This window comes from Nerophis ophidion, linkage group LG17, assembly GCF_033978795.1.
Source record: "Nerophis ophidion isolate RoL-2023_Sa linkage group LG17, RoL_Noph_v1.0, whole genome shotgun sequence".
Lineage (NCBI taxonomy): Eukaryota > Metazoa > Chordata > Actinopteri > Syngnathiformes > Syngnathidae > Nerophis > Nerophis ophidion.
Genome location: NC_084627.1, coordinates 6,146,422 through 6,169,399, shown reverse-complemented (window position 1 = coordinate 6,169,399; position 22,978 = coordinate 6,146,422). Strand labels below are relative to the sequence as shown.

General features: G+C 44.4%; 3 protein-coding genes and 1 long non-coding RNA gene across 5 annotated transcripts in view; 1 reads left to right on the top strand and 3 right to left on the bottom strand.

The window, feature by feature from the left end:
* Positions 1-2,488: 2,488 nt before the first annotated feature.
* On the top strand, positions 2,489-13,424 carry kctd2 (potassium channel tetramerization domain containing 2). The gene is made up of 6 exons (XM_061875892.1): positions 2,489-2,842; positions 2,907-3,015; positions 3,094-3,185; positions 7,233-7,328; positions 12,571-12,696; positions 12,757-13,424. Exons 1-6 carry the CDS (start codon positions 2,564-2,566, stop codon positions 12,784-12,786), a joined length of 732 nt encoding a protein of 243 aa, XP_061731876.1. The 5' UTR covers positions 2,489-2,563; the 3' UTR covers positions 12,787-13,424.
* A 2,446-nt stretch (positions 13,425-15,870) lies between these two features.
* LOC133535876 (molybdopterin synthase catalytic subunit) lies at positions 15,871-16,608 on the bottom strand. Its single transcript, XM_061875893.1, has 4 exons — positions 16,467-16,608; positions 16,235-16,391; positions 16,040-16,163; positions 15,871-15,984 (listed from the first exon to the last, which is right to left on the bottom strand). The coding sequence occupies exons 1-4, from the start codon at positions 16,582-16,584 to the stop codon at positions 15,895-15,897; spliced, it is 489 nt and encodes a 162-aa protein (XP_061731877.1). The 5' UTR covers positions 16,585-16,608; the 3' UTR covers positions 15,871-15,894.
* Positions 16,594-22,978, bottom strand: part of LOC133535877 (molybdopterin synthase sulfur carrier subunit) — a 15,738-nt gene continuing 9,353 nt past the window's right edge. For both annotated transcript variants that reach the window (XM_061875896.1, XM_061875894.1), the window contains exons 2-3: positions 16,806-16,927; positions 16,594-16,736 (exon numbers count right to left, since the gene is read on the bottom strand). In XM_061875896.1, the coding sequence (XP_061731880.1) occupies positions 16,610-16,736; positions 16,806-16,927 (249 nt within the window). In that variant the 3' untranslated portion in view covers positions 16,594-16,609. The remainder of the gene's footprint in view (positions 16,737-16,805; positions 16,928-22,978) is intronic.
* LOC133535878 (uncharacterized) overlaps positions 18,567-22,978 on the bottom strand; it is an 8,849-nt gene continuing 4,437 nt past the window's right edge. The window contains exons 2-4 of the long non-coding RNA XR_009802348.1: positions 21,586-22,921; positions 18,654-21,406; positions 18,567-18,594 (exon numbers count right to left, since the gene is read on the bottom strand). This is a non-coding gene — a long non-coding RNA (uncharacterized LOC133535878). The remainder of the gene's footprint in view (positions 18,595-18,653; positions 21,407-21,585; positions 22,922-22,978) is intronic.

Below are 22,978 nucleotides of genomic sequence, written 5' to 3'. Positions count from 1 at the left end.
TACTGCTGGACATGCTGGACATTATAAATACTGCTGGACATGCTGGACATTATAAATACTGCTGGACATGTTGGACATTATAAATACTGCTGGACATGCTGGACATTATAAATACTGCTGGACATGCTGGACATTATAAATACTGCTGGACATGCTGGACATTATAAATACTGCTGGACATGCTGGACATTATAAATACTGCTGGACATGCTGGACATTCAGAAGGCCTTTGACACCGTTAACCACACTATACTGTTGGATAAGCTCCGAGCAATCGGATTGGATGAAACCTCATCAAGCTGGATGCAATCTTACCTGGAGGGGAGTAAACAGGTGGCACAGGTGAACAGCACCATGTCCCCTCCCCTCTCAGTAAGCTGTGGAGTCCCCCAAGGCAGTATACTAGGACCTTTACTGTTGTTAATATAGGTAAATGACATGCCATCAGCATGACACTGTCAATTGTTCCTGTTTGCGGATGACTCGGCCCTGCTGGTATCCGGCAAGGACAAGTCACAGGTGGAACAAATCCTCAGTGCTGAACTCCTCAATATTTGCACCTGGCCAGAGGTAGGTAGAGTAGCCAGAAATTGTACTCAAGTAAGAGTACAGTTACTTTAGAGATTTATTACTCAAGTAAAAGTAAGGAGTAGTCACCCAAATATTTACTTGAGTAAAAGTAAAAAGTATGTTGTGAAAAAACTACTCAAGTACTGAGTAACTGATGAGTAACTTGATTACGGCAACAAATAATGCACAAAAACATAAAAATAGCAATGAGCAAATTCCGAGCCAGGAATATCTCTTAAGCAACTAAAACAATAATATATATTAAATAATAGTACATTAAAATAAAATAAAAAATGGCACATTGAGCCACAATAACTTAACAGCACCATAGTCTCAGTAGGCATTGATTGATTGATTGATTGACACTTGTATTAGTAGATTGCACAGTACAGTACATATTATGTACAATTGACCACTAAATGGTAACACCCCAATAAGTTTGTCAACATGTTTAAGTCGGGTTTTACATATCACGGTCATGTGACCGCCTGGCTGTGTTTGATTGGTCCGACGTCACCAGTGCCTGCATGTGATTGGTGAAACGCAGGCATGTGTAGATTCTACTTTGAAGCTCTGTCATTAACCAAAACAAACATTAATAGATCAATTAAAAAAAGTAGCGAGTAACGAGCTGAATGTAGATAAATGGAACGGAGTAAAAGTAGTGTTTCTTCTCTATAAATATACTCAAGTAAAAGTAAAAGTATGTTGCATAAAAACTACCCGTAGAAGTACAATTTATCCCAAAAGTTACTCAAGTAGATGTAACAGAGTAAATGTAGCGTGTTACTACCCACCTCTGCCTACCTAGCTTCCATTCTAGAGGCTAATCTTTCCTGTGATAAAATGGCAACCAAGGTGATCAAAAAGGTCAACCAAAGAACGAGATTCCTCTACAGAATCTCCTCTCTGGTCAACAAAAGCACCTTGAAGATTCTAGCGGGAACTCTCATTCAACCCTTTTCCCATTACACTTGCACCTCCTGGTACCCCAGCACCTCCAAAACCCTCAAATCTAGACTCCAAACATCCCAGAATAAGCTAATCCGGTTACTTTTAGACCTCCACCCCAGATCACACCTCACTCCAACCCACTTCTCCAAAGTGGGCTGGCTCAGGGTGGAGGACAGAGTCAAACAACTTGCACTGAGCCTAGTCTATAAAATCCGCTACACCTCCCTGATACCGAAGTACATGTCAAACTACTTCCTTAACGTAAATGAGCGCCATAACCACAACACCAGGGGGAGCTCCACAAAGCACGTTAAACCCAGATTCCCATCTAACAAAGGTCTTAACTCATTCTCTTTCTATGCCACATCAATGTGGAATGCACTCCCAACAGCTGGAAAAGTAAGTGCATCTCTATATTCCTTCAAAACCGCTCTAAAACAACACCTCCAGGCAACTTCAACACTTTACTAATACCCTCCTCCATTCACATCCCATCTCCCCTGATTGTAAATAACCTAATGTAAATAATCAAATGTACTTCTAATGTATATACTTGTTCTTATGCTATGTGAAGTGACTATGTTCTCTGCTGGCTGTACATATCCTACTAAGTCACACCTACAATGTTTCAATGTCCACATTTCTCTGTTGATGCAATTGTTGATGACTGAAGTACTGATATCAACCAAAGCTCCTCATCCCACCTGCCATGCACTTGTAAATAATGTCAATAATCAAATGTATATACTATGATGATTAACTTGTGTGATGACTGTATTATGTTGATAGTATATATTTGTACCATGAATTGATGAAGGTGGACCCCGACTTAAACAAGTTATTGGGGTGTTACCATTTAGTGGTCAATTGTACATAATATGTACTGTACTGTGCGATCTACTAATACACGTATTAAACAATCAAAAAGCGAGCTTTTGTTTTGAAAAGCCAGCCAGCGGAAGTAAACAGTAATCAGGTTAAAAGGCGGAAGTGGTGCTCCCCGGTTGAAAATGTCGTCGCTCCTGAGGCAGCAGGCTTGATGTTCCCCGCGGTGCTCGACGCCTCAGCTCCCCCGCCGTCGCAGCATCTCTCCATGGCCGAGCTGCAGGGCTCGGAGTCCGGCTGTGGCTCCGCCGAGGTCCGCCTGCCTTCCAGCGGCTTCTTCCCCGCCGACGCGGCCGAGAGTCCCGGGCCGCGCTGGGTCCGCCTGAACGTGGGCGGGACTTACTTCGTCAGCACCAGGCAGACTCTGTGCCGGGAGCCCAAGTCCTTCCTGTTCCGCCTGTGCCAGGACGACCCGGACCTGGACTCGGACAAAGTGAGTGCGTGTGTTGTGGCCGCCTGCTCCTGTCGCCATGGCAACCCTCTCTTGGACTTTGCAGGACCACACCGGGGCTTACTTGATCGACAGAGACCCCGCCTACTTTGGACCCGTCCTCAACTACCTGCGCCACGGAAAACTCATCCTGGACAAGAACCTGGCCGAGGAAGGTACGCCCCGGGGTCACCGGGTGTCGCAGCCGGGCGGGCGTGACCTGTGTGTGTGTGTGTGTGTGTGTGTGTGTCCAGGTGTTCTCGAAGAAGCAGAGTTCTACAACATCGCCTCGCTGGTCCGCCTGGTCAAAGAGCGAATACGGGACAACGAGAACCGCACCTCTCAGGTACCTGTCTGTGTGTGTCTGTTTTTGTGTCTCTGTGTGTGTCTGTGTGTATCTATTTATGTCTATGTGTATCTTTGTCTGTCTGTTTTTGTGTCTCTGTGTGTGTCTGTGTGTATCTATTTATGTCTATGTGTATCTTTGTCTGTATGTGTCTGTGTGTGTGCCTGTGTTATCTGTATGTCTGTGTATGTGTGTGCCTGTGTGTGTCTGTCTGTGTATGTGTGTGTGCCTGTGTTATCTGTATGTCTGTGTATGTGTGTGCCTGTGTGTGTCTGTCTGTGTATGTGTGTGCCTGTGTGTATCTGTATGTCTGTGTATGTGTGTGTGCCTGTGTTATCTGTATGTCTGTGTATGTGTGTGCCTGTGTGTGTCTGTCTGTGTATGTGTGTGCCTGTGTGTGTCTGTCTGTGTATGTGTGTGTGCCTGTGTGTGTCTGTCTGTGTATGTGTGTGCCTGTGTGTGTCTGTCTGTGTATGTGTGTGTGCCTGTGTTATCTGTATGTCTGTGTATGTGTGTGTGCCTGTGTTATCTGTATGTCTGTGTATGTGTGTGCCTGTGTGTGTCTGTCTGTGTATGTGTGTGCCTGTGTGTGTCTGTCTGTGTATGTGTGTGTGCCTGTGTGTGTCTGTCTGTGTATGTGTGTGCCTGTGTGTGTCTGTCTGTGTATGTGTGTGTGCCTGTGTTATCTGTATGTCTGTGTATGTGTGTGCCTGTGTGTGTCTGTCTGTGTATGTGTGTATCTGTATGTCTGTGTATGTGTGTGTGCCTGTGTTATCTGTATGTGTGTGCCTGTGTGTATCTGTATGTCTATGTGTGTGTGCCTGTGTTATCTGTATGTCTGTGTATGTGTGTGCCTGTGTGTGTATGTGTGTGCCTGTGTGTGTCTGTCTGTGTATGTGCCTGTGTGTATCTGTATGTCTGTGTATGTGCCTGTGTTATCTGTATGTCTGTGTATGTGTGTGTCTGTCTGTGTATGTGTGTGCCTGTGTGTATCTGTATGTCTGTGTATGTGTGTGCCTGTATGTGTGTGCCTGTGTGTATCTGTATGTCTGTGTATGTGTGTGTGCCTGTGTTATCTGTATGTGTGTGCCTGTGTGTGTCTGTCTGTGTATGTGTGTATCTGTATGTCTGTGTATGTGTGTGTGCCTGTGTTATCTGTATGTGTGTGCCTGTGTGTATCTGTATGTCTGTGTATGTGTGTGTGCCTGTGTTATCTGTATGTCTGTGTATGTGTGTGCCTGTGTGTGTCTGTCTGTGTATGTGTGTGCCTGTGTGTGTCTGTCTGTGTATGTGCCTGTGTGTATCTGTATGTCTGTGTATGTGCCTGTGTTATCTGTATGTCTGTGTATGTGTGTGCCTGTGTGTGTCTGTCTGTGTATGTGTGTGCCTGTGTGTATCTGTATGTGTGTGCCTGTATGTGTGTGCCTGTGTGTATCTGTATGTCTGTGTATGTGTGTGTGCCTGTGTTATCTGTATGTGTGTGCCTGTGTGTGTCTGTCTGTGTATGTGTGTATCTGTATGTCTGTGTATGTGTGTGTGCCTGTGTTATCTGTATGTGTGTGCCTGTGTGTATCTGTATGTCTGTGTATGTGTGTGTGCCTGTGTTATCTGTATGTCTGTGTATGTGTGTGCCTGTGTGTGTCTGTCTGTGTATGTGTGTGCCTGTGTGTGTCTGTCTGTGTATGTGCCTGTGTGTATCTGTATGTCTGTGTATGTGCCTGTGTTATCTGTATGTCTGTGTATGTGTGTGCCTGTGTGTGTCTGTCTGTGTATGTGTGTGCCTGTGTGTATCTGTATGTCTGTGTATGTGTGTGCCTGTATGTGTGTGCCTGTGTGTATCTGTATGTCTGTGTATGTGTGTGTGCCTGTGTTATCTGTATGTGTGTGCCTGTGTGTGCCTGTGTGTATCTGTATGTGTATGTCTGTCTGTGTATGTGTGTGCCTGTGTGTATCTGTATGTCTGTGTATGTGTGTGCCTGTGTGTGTCTGTCTGTGTATGTGTGTGCCTGTGTGTGTCTGTCTGTGTATGTGTGTGCCTGTGTGTATCTGTATGTCTGTGTATGTGTGTGTGCCTGAGTGTATCTGTATGTCTGTGTATGTGTGTGTGCCTGTGTTATCTGTATGTCTGTGTATGTGTGTGCCTGTGTGTGTCTGTCTGTGTATGTGTGTGCCTGTGTGTATCTGTATGTCTGTGTGTGTGCCTGTGTTATCTGTATGTCTGTGTATGTGTGTGCCTGTGTGTGTCTGTCTGTGTATGCCTGTGTGTATCTGTATGTGTATGTGTGTGCCTGTGTGTGTGTCTGTCTGTGTATGTGTGTGCCTGTGTGTATCTGTGCCTGTATGTTTGTGTCTGTCTGTGTGTATCTGTGTATGTCTCTGTGTGTGTGTGTGTGTGTCTCTGTGAGTGAGTGTGTAGTAGTGTGTGTGAGTAAGAGTGTGTAATGTGTTTGAGTGTGTAATAGTGTGTGTGAGTGGAGTGTGTAATGTGTTTGAGTGAGAGTGTGTAATAGTGTGTGTGTGTGAGTGGAGTGTGTAATGTGTTTGAGTGAGAGTGTGTAATAGTGTGTGTGTGTGGAGTGTGTAATGTGTTTGAGTGAGAGTGTGTAATAGTGTGTGTGTGTGAGTGGAGTGTGTAATGTGTGTGAGTGAGAGTGTGTAATAGTGTGTGTGTGAGTGGAGTGTAATGTTTGAGTGAGAGTGTGTAATAGTGTGTGTGTAATAATGGTGTGTGTTGCAGGGCCCAGTGAAGCACGTGTAATAGTGTGTGTGTGTGTAGTGTGTAATAGTGTGTGTGTGTTGCAGGGCCCAGTGAAGCACGTGTAATAGTGTGTGTGTGTGTGTGTGTAGTGTGTAATAATGGTGTGTGTTGCAGGGCCCAGTGAAGCACGTGTAATAGTGTGTGTGTGTGTGTGTGTAGTGTGTAATAGTGTGTGTGTGTTGCAGGGCCCAGTGAAGCATGTGTAATAGTGTGTGTGTGTGTGTGTGTGTGTAGTGTGTAATAGTGTGTGTGTGTTGCAGGGCCCAGTGAAGCATGTGTAATAGTGTGTGTGTGTGTGTGTAGTGTGTAATAGTGTGTGTGTGTTGCAGGGCCCAGTGAAGCATGTGTAATAGTGTGTGTGTGTAGTGTGTAATAGTGTGTGTGTGTTGCAGGGCCCAGTGAAGCATGTGTAATAGTGTGTGTGTGTAGTGTGTAATAGTGTGTGTGTGTTGCAGGGCCCAGTGAAGCATGTGTAATAGTGTGTGTGTGTGTGTGTGTGTAGTGTGTAATAGTGTGTGTGTGTTGCAGGGCCCAGTGAAGCATGTGTAATAGTGTGTGTGTGTAGTGTGTAATAGTGTGTGTGTGTTGCAGGGCCCAGTGAAGCATGTGTAATAGTGTGTGTGTGTGTGTGTAGTGTGTAATAGTGTGTGTGTGTTGCAGGGCCCAGTGAAGCATGTGTAATAGTGTGTGTGTGTGTGTGTAATAATGGTGTGTGTGTGTGTTGCAGGGCCCAGTGAAGCATGTGTAATAGTGTATGTGTGTGTGTGTAATAATGGTGTGTGTTGCAGGGCCCAGTGAAGCACGTGTAATAGTGTGTGTGTGTGTGTAGTGTGTAATAGTGTGTGTGTGTTGCAGGGCCCAGTGAAGCACGTGTAATAGTGTGTGTAGTGTGTAATAGTGTGTGTGTGTTGCAGGGCCCAGTGAAACATGTGTAATAGTGTGTGTGTGTGTGTGTGTAGTGTGTAATAGTGTGTGTGTGTTGCAGGGCCCAGTGAAACATGTGTAATAGTGTGTGTGTGTGTGTGTGTGTTGCAGGGCCCAGTGAAACATGTGTAATAGTGTGTGTGTGTGTGTGTGTGTGTTGCAGGGCCCAGTGAAACATGAGTAATAGTGTGTGTGTGTGTGTGTGTGTTGCAGGGCCCAGTGAAACATGTGTAATAGTGTGTGTGTGTGTGTGTGTGTGTTGCAGGGCCCAGTGAAACATGTGTAATAGTGTGTGTGTGTGTGTGTGTGTTGCAGGGCCCAGTGAAACATGTGTAATAGTGTGTGTGTGTGTGTGTGTGTTGCAGGGCCCAGTGAAACATGTGTATCGGGTGCTGCAGTGTCAGGAGGAGGAGCTCACACAGATGGTGTCCACCATGTCTGACGGATGGAAGTTTGAGCAGGTCAGACATCTTCTTTCCTCTTTTATAGTCCTCATACACATTTGTAGTCCTCATGTGTGTGATTGATTGATACTTGTATTAGTAGATTACACAGTACAGTACATATTATGTACAATTGACCACTAAATGGTAACACCCCAATAAGTTTTACAACTTCTTGAAGTCGGGGTCCACCTTCATCAATTCATACACATTTGTAGTCCTAATACACATTTGTAGTCCTAATGTGTGTGATTGATTGATACTTGTATTATTAGATTGCACAGTACAGTACATATTATGTACAATTGACCACTAAATGGTAACACCCCAATAAGTTTTACAACTTCTTGAAGTCGGGGTCCACCTTCATCAATTCATACACATTTGTAGTCCTAATACACATTTGTAGTCCTAATGTGTGTGATTGATTGATACTTGTATTATTAGATTGCACAGTACAGTACATATTATGTACAATTGACCACTAAATGGTAACACCCCAATAAGTTTTACAACTTCTTGAAGTCGGGGTCCACCTTCATCAATTCATACACATTTGTAGTCCTAATACACATTTCTAGTCCTCATACACATTTCTAGTCCTCATACACATTTCTAGTCCTCATACACATTTCTAGTCCTAATACACATTTCTAGTCCTCATACACATTTCTAGTCCTAATACACATTTGTAGTCCTCATACACATTTGTGGTCCTCATACACATTTGTAGTCCTCATACACATGTGTAGTCCTAATACACGTGTAGTCCTAATACACATTTGTAGTCCTCATACACATTTGTAGTCCTCATACACATTTCTAGCCCTCATACACATTTGTAGTCCCCTGCACATTTCTAGTCCTCATACGCATTCCTAGTCCTCATACACATTTGTAGTCCTAATACACATTTGTAGTCCCCTGCACATTTCTAATTCTCATACACATTTGTAGTCCTCATACACATTTGTAGTCCTAATACACATTTCTAGTCCTAATACACATTTCTAGTCCTCATACACATTTCTAGTCCTAATACACATTTGTGGTCCTCATACACATTTGTGGTCCTCATACACATTTGTAGTCCTCATACACATTTCTAGTCCTCATACACATTCCTAGTCCTCATACACATGTGTAGTCCTCATACACATGTGTAGTCCTCATACACATGTGTAGTCCTAATACACATTTGTAGCCCTCATACACATTTGTAGTCCCCTGCACATTTCTAGTCCTCATACGCATTCCTAGTCCTCATACACATTTGTAGTCCCCTGCACATTTCTAATTCTCATACACATTTGTAGTCCTCATACACATTTGTAGTCCTCATACACATTTGTAGTCCTCATACACATTTCTAGTCCTAATACACATTTCTAGTCCTCATACACATTTCTAGTCCTAATACACATTTGTGGTCCTCATACACATTTGTAGTCCTCATACACATTTCTAGTCGTCATACACATTTGTAGTCCTCATACACATTTCTAGTCCTAATACACATTTCTAGTCCTCATACACATTTCTAGTCCTAATACACATTTGTGGTCCTCATACACATTTGTAGTCCTCATACACATTTCTAGTCGTCATACACATTTGTAGTCCTCATACACATTCCTAGTCCTCATACACATGTGTAGTCCTCATACACATTTGTAGTCCTCATACACATTTGTAGTCCTCATACACATTTCTAGCCCTCATACACATTTGTACTCCCCTGCACATTTCTAGTCCTCATACGCATTCCTAGTCCTCATACACATTTGTAGTCCCCTGCACATTTGTAGTCCTCATACACATTTGTAGTGCTCATACACATTTGTAGTCGTCTTACACATTTGTAGTCGTCTTACACATTTGTAGTCCTCATACACATTTGTAGTCCTCATACACATTTGTAGTCCCCTGCACATTGCTAGTCCTCATACACATTTGTAGTCGTCTTACACATTTGTAGTCCCCTGCACATTGCTAGTCCTCATACACATTTGTAGTCGTCATACACATTTGTAGTCCCATACACATTTGTAGTCCCCATACACATTTCCAGCCCTCATACACATTTGTAGTCCCCTGCACATTTCTAGCCCTCATACACATTTGTAGTCCCCTGCACATTTCTAGTCCTCATACGCATTCGTAGTCCTCATACACATTTGTAGTCCCCTGCACATTTGTAGTCCTCATACACATTTGTAGTCCTCATACACATTTGTAGTCCTCATACACATTTGTAGTCGTCTTACACATTTGTAGTCGTCTTACACATTTGTAGTCCTCATACACATTTGTAGTCCTCATACACATTTGTAGTCCCCTGCACATTGCTAGTCCTCATACACATTTGTAGTCGTCTTACACATTTGTAGTCCCCTGCACATTGCTAGTCCTCATACACATTGCTAGTCCTCATACACATTTGTAGTCGTCATACACATTTGTAGTCCCATACACATTTGTAGTCCCCATACACATTTCCAGCCCTCATACACATTTGTAGTCCCCTGCACATTTCTAGTCCTCATACACATTTGTAGTCCCCTGCACATTTCTAGTCCTCATACACATTTGTAGTCCCCTGCACATTTCTAATTCTCATACACATTTGTAGTCCTCATACACATTTGTGAAGTGAATTATATTTATATAGCGCTTTTCTCTAGTCACTCAAAGCGCTTTACATAGTGAAAGCCAATATCTAAGTTACATTTAAAGCAGGTGGGTAAAGTGTCTTGCCCAAGGACACAACGGCAGTGACTAGGATGGCGGAAGCGGGAATCGAACATGCAACCCTCAAGTTGCTGGCACGGCCGCTCTACCAACCGAGCTATGGCGCCCTGTAGTCCTCATACACAGTGTGGAGCCACTCCACTAAGCAGATACTCACCACCTCCATTACAGGATCCCAAGTATCATTATCATGTATCTTTATCATTGGAGGACGAGGCTACACATGTTAGAGGAGCTATGCATGTAGCTAGTAGCTAAGCTAATCGCTACACTAGCTTGAAACAAGTGTGAGATAAAGTTGAAGATGCAAAGTCATGAGATATAAACAATTAGTACATTCATAAGAGATATCAACAATGAGATATAAACAATTAGTACATTCAGAAGTGATATCAACAATGAGATATAAACAATTAGTACATTCAGAAGTGATATCAACAAGATATAAACAATTAGTACATTCATAATAGATATCAACAATGAGATATAAACAATTAGTACATTCAGAAGTGATATCAACAATGAGATACAAACAATTAGTACATTCAGAAATGATATCAACAATGAGATATAAATAATTAGTACATTCAGAAGTGATATCAACAAGATATAAACAATTAGTACATTCAGAAGTGATATCAACAATGAGATATAAACAATTAGTACATTCAGAAGTGATATCAACAAGATATAAACAATTAGTACATTCAGAAGTGATATCAACAATGAGATATAAACAATTAGTACATTCAGAAGTGATATCAACAATGAGATATAAACAATTAGTACATTCAGAAGTGATATCAACAAGATATAAACAATTAGTACATTCAGAAGTGATATCAACAATGAGATATAAACAATTAGTACATTCAGAAGTGATATCAACAATGAGATATAAACAATTAGTACATTCAGAAGTGATATCAACAATGAGATATAAACAATTAGTCCACTCATAAGAGATATCAAGTCTTGCTGTGTCAGCAATGACGATCCTTCATTGGTGGTATCGACACCAAGAGTAGTATCGCTCTATAGTTGATATTAGTGTTGGGTGGATATTGGTGGTGTCGACACCAAGTGTAGTATCGCTCTATAGTTGATACTACAGTGTTGGGTGGATATTGTAGTAGTATTGCTAATGTATAGGAAGTAGTATTACTGATGTTTATGTAGTAGTATTGCTACTGTATATGTAGTAGTATTACTAATGTATATGTAGTAGTATTGCTAATGTATAGGAAGTAGTATTACTGATGTTTATGTAGTAGTATTGCTACTGTATATGTAGTAGTATTACTAATGTATATGTAGTAGTATTGCTAATGTATATGTAGTAGTATTACTGATGTATATGTAGTAGTATTACTGATGTTTATGTAGTAGTATTACTAATGTATATGTAGTAGTATTGCTACTGTATATGTAGTAGTATTACTAATGTATATGTAGTAGTATTACTGATGTTTATGTAGTAGTATTACTGATGTTTATGTAGTAGTATTACTAATGTATATGTAGTAGTATTGCTACTGTATATGTAGTAGTATTACTAATGTATATGTAGTAGTATTACTGATGTTTATGTAGTAGTATTACTAATGTATATGTAGTAGTATTGCTACTGTATATGTAGTAGTATTACTAATGTATATGTAGTAGTATTACTGATGTTTATGTAGTAGTATTGCTACTGTGTATGTAGTAGTATTGCTACTGTATATGTAGTAATATTACTAATGTATATGTAGTAGTATTACTGATGTTTATGTAGTAGTATTACTGATGTTTATGTAGTAGTATTGCAAATGTATATGTAGTAGTATTACTAATGTAAATGTAGTAGTATTACTAATGTATATGTAGTATTACTGATGTATATGTAGTAATATTACTGATGTATATGTAATAGTACTACTGATGTGTATGTAATAGTACTACCGATGTATATGTTGTAGTAGTATTACTGATGTGTATGTAATAGTACTACTGATGTATATGTTGTAGTATTACTGATGTATATGTAATTGTACTACCGATGTACATGTAGTAGTACTAATGTATATGTTGTAGTACTATTGCTAAAGTATATGTATTACTGATGTACATGTAGTAGTACTACTGATGTATATGTTGTAGTAGTAGTACTGATGTATATGTAATAGTACTACCGATGTACATGTAGTAGTACTAATGTATATGTTGTAGTACTATTGCTAAAGTATATGTATTACTGATGTACATGTAGTATTACTGATGTACATGTAGTAGTACTACTGATGTATATGTTGTAGTAGTAGTACTGATGCACATGTAGTAGTATTACTGATGTACATGTAGTAGTATTACTGATGTATATGTAATAGTACTACTGATGTACATGTAGTACTACTGATGTATATATTGTAGTAGTATTGCTAAAGTATATGTATTACTGATGTACATGTAGTAGTACTACTGATGTGTATGCAGTAGTAGTAGTAGTACTATGAGTGTGTATTTTCAGCTGATCAGCATTGGCTCCTCCTACAATTATGGTAATGAGGACCAGGCAGAGTTCCTGTGCGTGGTTTCGCGTGAGCTCAACAACGCCACCAACGGCGTGGTCATCGAGCCCACGGAAAAGGCCAAGGTGAGGTGTGTCTGTGGGTGTGGCTTGTCACCTGCTCACCTGTCGCACTTCCTCCCTCAGATCCTGCAGGAGCGAGGCTCTCGCATGTGAGGAGACATGCTGCCCGCCGAGCCAAACTTTTGACTCCGCCCCCAACGTGGTCGTCATCACGCCCTCCCGTGTGCCTTTCGCAGCGCCGGCACCTCCCCCACTTCCTTCATGATACTTCCTGTCTCCCACCAACAGGAAGTGACATGTCCGTCACACATATCCATGACGGCCTTCCCCCTCGCCAAAGCATCCATGAAGACTTTGGGCTGACTCCGCCTCTCACAGGACATGTCTCCGCCCTCTCCATCCCCTCCAGCAAATCACAGCCCGTCTTAAAACTTAGTAAATGTCATCAGTGAAAATGGCCGCCATTTTGAAATGTTGACGCACCTGGGGTGGGCGGGGCTTAGATGGTGCACGCTCACGGCAGGATGTTCGCATCGCTCCTGCTAGCAGAATGAAAGTGAAAGTAAAAGGTTGTGTCTGTTCTGGAATCTTCTTCATGTTGTGGTGCATGGAGGCGGAGCCTAATGAGCCTCCAATCAGATGTCCCACAAAGACTCATAGTGTGTGTGTGTGTGTGTGTGTGTGTGCATGTTGTTGTTGTTGTTGACAGTATTGTGAGACACTTGCTCTCTTCAGTTATTGCACTTTTCTCTACTTTCTTCTTGTCACAACATAAACCTCCCTCTCACCTGTGCGCCTCACTTCCTTTCTTACACAGGTGACAGTGAACACGGTTAAAAAGGAACACAGGTGACAGTGAACACGGGTGACAATGAACACAGGTGACAGTGAACACGCGTGACAATGAACACGGGTGACAATGAACACAGGTGACAGTGAACACACGTGATTATGAACACAGGTGACAGTGTAGACAGGTGACAGTGTACACAATTTACACAGGTGACAATGTACACAGGTAACAGTGAACACGGTTAAAAAGGAACACAGGTGACAGTGAACACAGTTAAAAAGAAACACGTGACACTCAACACGGGTGACAATGTACACAGGTGACAGTGAACACAGGTGACAGTGTACACAGGTGACAGTGAACACAGGTGACAATGTACACAGGTGACAGTGAGAACAGGTGACAATGAACACACGTGAAAATGAACACAGGTGACAATGAACACACGTGATTATGAACACAGGTGACAGTGTACACAGGTGACAGTGTACACAGGTGACAGTGAACACAGGTGACAGTGAGAACAGGTGACAATGAACACACGTGAAAATGAACACAGGTGACAATGAACACACGTGATTATGAACACAGGTGACAGTGTAGACAGGTGACAGTGTACACAATTTACACAGGTGACAATGAACAAAGGTGAGTGAACACAGTTAAAAACGATCAGGTATTGTACACGGACAATGAACAGTTAAAAACAAACATGTACACAGGTGAGAATGCATACAGGTAATGTACCCAGGTGAAAATGTACACAGGTGTGTTCATCGACGTTACACATGACAAACTCCAGAGGATTAAAAATGATGGCATTAAAGACGTACTTGTGAATAATCCAATCATTGCCTTACATATGTCTTCTAGGGAAACATCATGGTGGGGGGCTGCCAGCATTGTGCAGTGTCACGCTGCATGAGTGCTGCCAGCATTGTGCAGTGTCACGCTGCATGAGTGCTGCCAGCATTGTGCAGTGTCACGCTGCATGAGTGCTGCCAGCATTGTGCAGTGTCACGCTGCATGAGTGCTGCCAGCATTGTGCAGTGTCACGCTGCATGAGTGCTGCCAGCATTGTGCAGTGTCACGCTGCATGAGTGCTGCCAGCATTGTGCAGTGTCACGCTGCATGAGGGCTGCCAGCATTGTGCAGTGTCACGCTGCATGAGGGCTGCCAGCATTGTGCAGTGTCACGCTGCATGAGTGCTGCCAGCATTGTGCAGTGTCACGCTGCATGAGGGCTGCCAGCATTGTGCAGTGTCACGCTGCATGAGTGCTGCCAGCATTGTGCAGTGTCACGCTGCATGAGTGCTGCCAGCATTGTGCAGTGTCACGCTGCATGAGTGCTGCCAGCATTGTGCAGTGTCACGCTGCATGAGTGCTGCCAGCATTGTGCAGTGTCACGCTGCATGAGTGCTGCCAGCATTGTGCAGTGTCACGCTGCATGAGTGCTGCCAGCATTGTGCAGTGTCACGCTGCATGAGTGCTGCCAGCATTGTGCAGTGTCACGCTGCATGAGTGCTGCCAGCATTGTGCAGTGTCACGCTGCATGAGTGCTGCCAGCATTGTGCAGTGTCACGCTGCATGAGTGCTGCCAGCATTGTGCAGTGTCACGCTGCATGAGTGCTGCCAGCATCGTGCAGTGTCACGCTGCATGAGTGCTGCCAGCATCGTGCAGTGTCACGCTGCATGAGTGCTGCCAGCATCGTGCAGTGTCACGCTGCATGAGTGCTGCCAGCATCGTGCAGTGTCACGCTGCATGAGTGCTGCCAGCATTGTGCAGTGTCACGCTGCATGAGGGGTGCCAGCATTGTGCAGTGTCACGCTGCATGAGTGCTGCCAGCATTGTGCAGTGTCACGCTGCATGAGTGCTGCCAGCATTGTGCAGTGTCACGCTGCATGAGTGCTGCCAGCATTGTGCAGTGTCACGCTGCATGAGTGCTGCCAGCATTGTGTAGTGTCACGCTGCATGAGTGCTGCCAGCATTGTGCAGTGTCACGCTGCATGAGTGCTGCCAGCATTGTGCAGTGTCACGCTGCATGAGTGCTGCCAGCATTGTGCAGTGTCACGCTGCATGAGTGCTGCCAGCATTGTGCAGTGTCACGCTGCATGAGTGCTGCCAGCATTGTGCAGTGTCACGCTGCATGAGTGCTGCCAGCATTGTGCAGTGTCACGCTGCATGAGTGCTGCCAGCATTGTGCAGTGTCACGCTGCATGAGTGCTGCCAGCATTGTGCAGTGTCACGCTGCATGAGTGCTGCCAGCATTGTGCAGTGTCACGCTGCATGAGTGCTGCCAGCATTGTGCAGTGTCACACTGCATGAGTGCTGCCAGCATTGTGCAGTGTCACACTGCATGAGTGCTGCCAGCATTGTGCAGAAGATAATAGCGTGAGGCTGCATGAGTGCTGCAGTGGTCACCTGACTACACACACACACCTGCATAGGATGAACGTGACCTTTATTGACTAATGTTGTTGTGTGGTGTCTCCATGGCAACGGGACCACTTGCACTCGGCATTCTCCTTCCAGGCGGCGGCGTCGGACTCGTACACTTCCTGTGGAGGACAGCGTGTCAGGGTGGGCCGAGGAAGCGGCGCAGGAAGTGCTCACCTTCTTCCAGACGGGCACGCTGGCCTTCAGCCCGTCCATCAGGTACTGGATGGCCCGCTGACCCTCTTGGCGGTGAGGAGACGAGATGGCCATGACTACGCTGGCCTCGCCCACTTCCACCCACCTGAGGGCAGAGCACAGCAGGTGAGGCCAGGCAGCATGTGAGCGACTGGCGTGTTAGCGTGATCATGTGACCCCAGGCGGTGGTGCACACAGATGTGTGTGAGGCGGGGCCAGCGTGCTCTGATGTCACGACACAGCCTGCTGAGCTCTGATTGGACCATGGCCTCGTACGCCTCGTACTGCAGACCCCTCACCTTCCTGCCCTCCAGCACGTCGCCACGTGTCGTACCTGCGGGGGCACAGGTGACGCAGGTGAGGCTTCGTGGGGATGACCTGTGTATGCTAGCAAAGCTGGGACAATCACCAATAAAAAGGGAAATGGCGCCACAGGAAGTACTGCTGACAGCGGCCACAACTTCCTGTACAGACAGCCAATCCCGTGTCAGCTTGAAGATGTCCCGCCCCTCCTCTGACACCGCCATCTTTGAAGAAAGCGTGGTCCCACAACTATCCTCCGCTGAGCGGCGGAAGCACGGCCACCTCGTCTCCGTCTCGCAGCGTCAGCAGCTGCTGGTCGATGGCCACGTATTCTTGTCTCAGCGCCAGGACCACGTGACCCTGGAGGGCGCGCAGGCTGCACGCCACGCCACGCCACACATGTCAACAACGCACTTCCTTTGGGGCCGTACAAAGGGCACAGTACCTGGGGTGTTGCCGTAGCAACAGGGTCCAAAGGTCAAGGCCGCTGATGGGCGTGGCCACTTGAAGCAGCTCCTCCTTCAGTCCGCTGAGCTCGCTGCTCTTAGCGAAGTACAACACGCACACCTGGAAACACACTCACACAGGTCATGTGATCATTACCATCTTGTCAACACAACACACACACCTGGAAACACACTCACACAGGTCATGTGATCATTACCATCTTGTCAACACAACACACACACCTGGAAACACACTCACACAGGTCATGTGATCATTACCATCTTGTCAACACAACACGCACACCTGGAAACACACTCACACAGGTCATGTGATCATTACCATCTTGTCAACACAACACACACACACCTGGAAACACACTCACACAGGTCATGTGATCATTACCATCTTGTCAACACAACACGCACACCTGGAAACACACTCACACAGGTCATGTGATCATTACCATCTTGTCAACACAACACACACACTTGGAAACACACTCACACAGGTCATGTGATCATTACCATCTTGTCAACACAACACACACACACCTGGAAACACACTCACACAGGTCATGTGATCATTACCATCTTGTCAACACAACACACACACACCTGGAAACACACTCACACAGGTCATGTGATCATTACCATCTTGTCAACACAACACACACACACCTGGAAACACACTCACACAGGTCATGTGATCATTACCATCTTGTCAACACAACACGCACACCTGGAAACACACTCACACAGGTCATGTGATCATTACCATCTTGTCAACACAACACACACACCTGGAAACACACTCACACAGGTCATGTGATCATTACCATCTTGTCAACACAACACACACACACCTGGAAACACACTCACACAGGTCATGTGATCATTACCATCTTGTCAACACAACACACACACCTGGAAACACACTCACACAGGTCATGTGATCATTACCATCTTGTCAACACAACACACACACTTGGAAACACACTCACACAGGTCATGTGATCATTACCATCTTGTCAACACAACACACACACACCTGGAAACACACTCACACAGGTCATGTGATCATTACCATCTTGTCAACACAACACGCACACCTGGAAACACACTCACACAGGTCATGTGATCATTACCATCTTGTCAACACAACACGCACACCTGGAAACACACTCACACAGGTCATGTGATCATTACCATCTTGTCAACACAACACACACACACCTGGAAACACACTCACACAGGTCATGTGATCATTACCATCTTGTCAACACAACACACACACCTGGAAACACACTCACACAGGTCATGTGATCATTACCGTCTTGTCAACACAACATGCACACCTGGAAACACACACACACACACACACACTCACACAGGTCATGTGATCATTACCATCTTGTCAACACAACACGCACACCTGGAAACACACTCACACAGATCATGTGATCATTACCATCTTGTCAACACAACACACACACCTGGAAACACACTCACACAGGTCATGTGATCATTACCATCTTGTCAACACAACACACACCTGGAAACACACTCACACAGGTCATGTGGTCATTACCATCTTGTCAACATAACACACTTGGAAACACACTCACACAGGTCATGTGATCATTACCATCTTGTCAACACAACACACACTTGGAAACACACTCACACAGGTCATGTGATCATTACCATCTTGTCAACACAACACACACTTGGAAACACACTCACACAGGTCATGTGATCATTGCCATCTTGTCAACACAACACACACACCTGGAAACACACTCACACAGGTCATGTGATCATTACCATCTTGTCAACACAACACGCACACCTGGAAACACACTCACACAGGTCATGTGATCATTACCATCTTGTCAACACAACACACACACACCTGGAAACACACTCACACAGGTCATGTGATCATTACCATCTTGTCAACACAACACACACACCTGGAAACACACTCACACAGGTCATGTGATCATTACCATCTTGTCAACACAACACACACACCTGGAAACACACTCACACAGGTCATGTGATCATTACCATCTTGTCAACACAACACGCACACCTGGAAACACACTCACACAGGTCATGTGATCATTACCATCTTGTCAACACAACACACACACACCTGGAAACACACTCACACAGGTCATGTGATCATTACCATCTTGTCAACACAACACACACACCTGGAAACACACTCACACAGGTCATGTGATCATTACCGTCTTGTCAACACAACATGCACACCTGGAAACACACACACACACACACACACACTCACACAGGTCATGTGATCATTACCATCTTGTCAACACAACACGCACACCTGGAAACACACTCACACAGATCATGTGATCATTACCATCTTGTCAACACAACACACACACCTGGAAACACACTCACACAGGTCATGTGATCATTACCATCTTGTCAACACAACACACACCTGGAAACACACTCACACAGGTCATGTGGTCATTACCATCTTGTCAACATAACACACTTGGAAACACACTCACACAGGTCATGTGATCATTACCATCTTGTCAACACAACACACACACACCTGGAAACACACTCACACAGGTCATGTGATCATTACCATCTTGTCAACACAACACACACACCTGGAAACACACTCACACAGGTCATGTGATCATTACCATCTTGTCAACACAACACACACACCTGGAAACACACTCACACAGGTCATGTGATCATTACCATCTTGTCAACACAACACACACACACCTGGAAACACACTCACACAGGTCATGTGATCATTACCATCTTGTCAACACAACACACACTTGGAAACACACTCACACAGGTCATGTGATCATTACCATCTTGTCAACACAACACACACTTGGAAACACACTCACACAGGTCATGTGATCATTACCATCTTGTCAACACAACACACACACCTGGAAACACACTCACACAGGTCATGTGATCATTACCATCTTGTCAACACAACACACACACACCTGGAAACACACTCACACAGGTCATGTGATCATTACCATCTTGTCAACACAACACACACTTGGAAACACACTCACACAGGTCATGTGATCATTACCATCTTGTCAACACAACACACACCTGGAAACACACTCACACAGGTCATGTGATCATTACCATCTTGTCAACACAACACACACACACCTGGAAACACACTCACACAGGTCATGTGATCATTACCATCTTGTCAACACAACACACACTTGGAAACACACTCACACAGGTCATGTGATCATTACCATCTTGTCAACACAACACACACTTGGAAACACACTCACACAGGTCATGTGATCATTACCATCTTGTCAACACAACACACACACCTGGAAACACACTCACACAGGTCATGTGATCATTACCATCTTGTCAACACAACACACACACACCTGGAAACACACTCACACAGGTCATGTGATCATTACCATCTTGTCAACACAACACACACTTGGAAACACACTCACACAGGTCATGTGATCATTACCATCTTGTCAACACAACACACACCTGGAAACACACTCACACAGGTCATGTGATCATTACCATCTTGTCAACACAACACACACACACCTGGAAACACACTCACACAGGTCATGTGGTCATTACCATCTTGTCAACACAACACACTTGGAAACACACTCACACAGGTCATGTGATCATTACCATCTTGTCAACACAACACACACACCTGGAAACACACTCACACAGGTCATGTGATCATTACCATCTTGTCAACACAACACACACACACCTGGAAACACACTCACACAGGTCATGTGATCATTACCATCTTGTCAACACAACACGCACACCTGGAAACACACTCACACAGATCATGTGATCATTACCATCTTGTCAACACAACACACACACACCTGGAAACACACTCACACAGGTCATGTGATCATTACCATCTTGTCAACACAACACACACTTGGAAACACACTCACACAGGTCATGTGATCATTACCATCTTGTCAACACAACACACACTTGGAAACACACTCACACAGGTCATGTGATCATTACCATCTTGTCAACACAACACACACACCTGGAAACACACTCACACAGGTCATGTGATCATTACCATCTTGTCAACACAACACACACACACCTGGAAACACACTCACACAGGTCATGTGATCATTACCATCTTGTCAACACAACACACACTTGGAAACACACTCACACAGGTCATGTGATCATTACCATCTTGTCAACACAACACACACCTGGAAACACACTCACACAGGTCATGTGATCATTACCATCTTGTCAACACAACACACGCACACCTGGAAACACACTCACACAGGTCATGTGATCATTACCATCTTGTCAACACAACACACACACCTGGAAACACACTCACACAGGTCATGTGATCATTACCATCTTGTCAACACAACACACACACACCTGGAAACACACTCACACAGGTCATGTGATCATTACCATCTTGTCAACACAACACACACTTGGAAACACACTCACACAGGTCATGTGATCATTACCATCTTGTCAACACAACACACACCTGGAAACACACTCACACAGGTCATGTGATCATTACCATCTTGTCAACACAACACACACACACCTGGAAACACACTCACACAGGTCATGTGGTCATTACCATCTTGTCAACACAACACACTTGGAAACACACTCACACAGGTCATGTGATCATTACCATCTTGTCAACACAACACACACACCTGGAAACACACTCACACAGGTCATGTGATCATTACCATCTTGTCAACACAACACACACACACCTGGAAACACACTCACACAGGTCATGTGATCATTACCATCTTGTCAACACAACACGCACACCTGGAAACACACTCACACAGGTCATGTGATCATTACCATCTTGTCAACACAACACACACACACCTGGAAACACACTCACACAGGTCATGTGATCATTACCATCTTGTCAACACAACACACACACCTGGCAACAAACACACACAGGTCATGTGATCATTACCGTCTTGTCAACAAAACACACACACAGGTCATGTGATCATTACCATCTTGTCAACACAACACACACACCTGGAAACACACTCACACAGGTCATGTGATCATTACCATCTTGTCAACACAACACGCACACCTGGAAACACACTCACACAGGTCATGTGATCATTACCATCTTGTCAACACAACACGCACACCTGGAAACACACTCACACAGGTCATGTGATCATTACCATCTTGTCAACACAACACGCACACCTGGAAACACACTCACACAGGTCATGTGATCATTACCATCTTGTCAACACAACACGCACACCTGGAAACACACTCACACAGGTCATGTGATCATTACCATCTTGTCAACACAACACGCACACCTGGAAACACACTCACACAGGTCATGTGATCATTACCATCTTGTCAACACAACACACACACCTGGAAACACACTCACACAGGTCATGTGATCATTACCGTCTTGTCAACACAACATGCACACCTGGAAACACACTCACACAGGTCATGTGATCATTACCATCTTGTCAACACAACACACACACACCTGGAAACACACTCACACAGGTCATGTGGTCATTACCATCTTGTCAACACAACACACACACACCTGGAAACACACTCACACAGGTCATGTGGTCATTACCATCTTGTCAACACAACACACACACTTGGAAACACACTCACACAGGTCATGTGATCATTACCATCTTGTCAACACAACACACACACACCTGGAAACACACTCACACAGGTCATGTGATCATTACCATCTTGTCAACACAACACACACACTTGGAAACACACTCACACAGGTCATGTGGTCATTACCATCTTGTCAACACAACACACACACTTGGAAACACACTCACACAGGTCATGTGATCATTACCATCTTGTCAACACAACACACACACACCTGGAAACACACTCACACAGGTCATGTGATCATTACCATCTTGTCAACACAACACACACACCTGGAAACACACTCACACAGGTCATGTGATCATTACCATCTTGTCAACACAACACACACCTGGAAACACACTCACACAGGTCATGTGATCATTACCATCTTGTCAACACAACACAC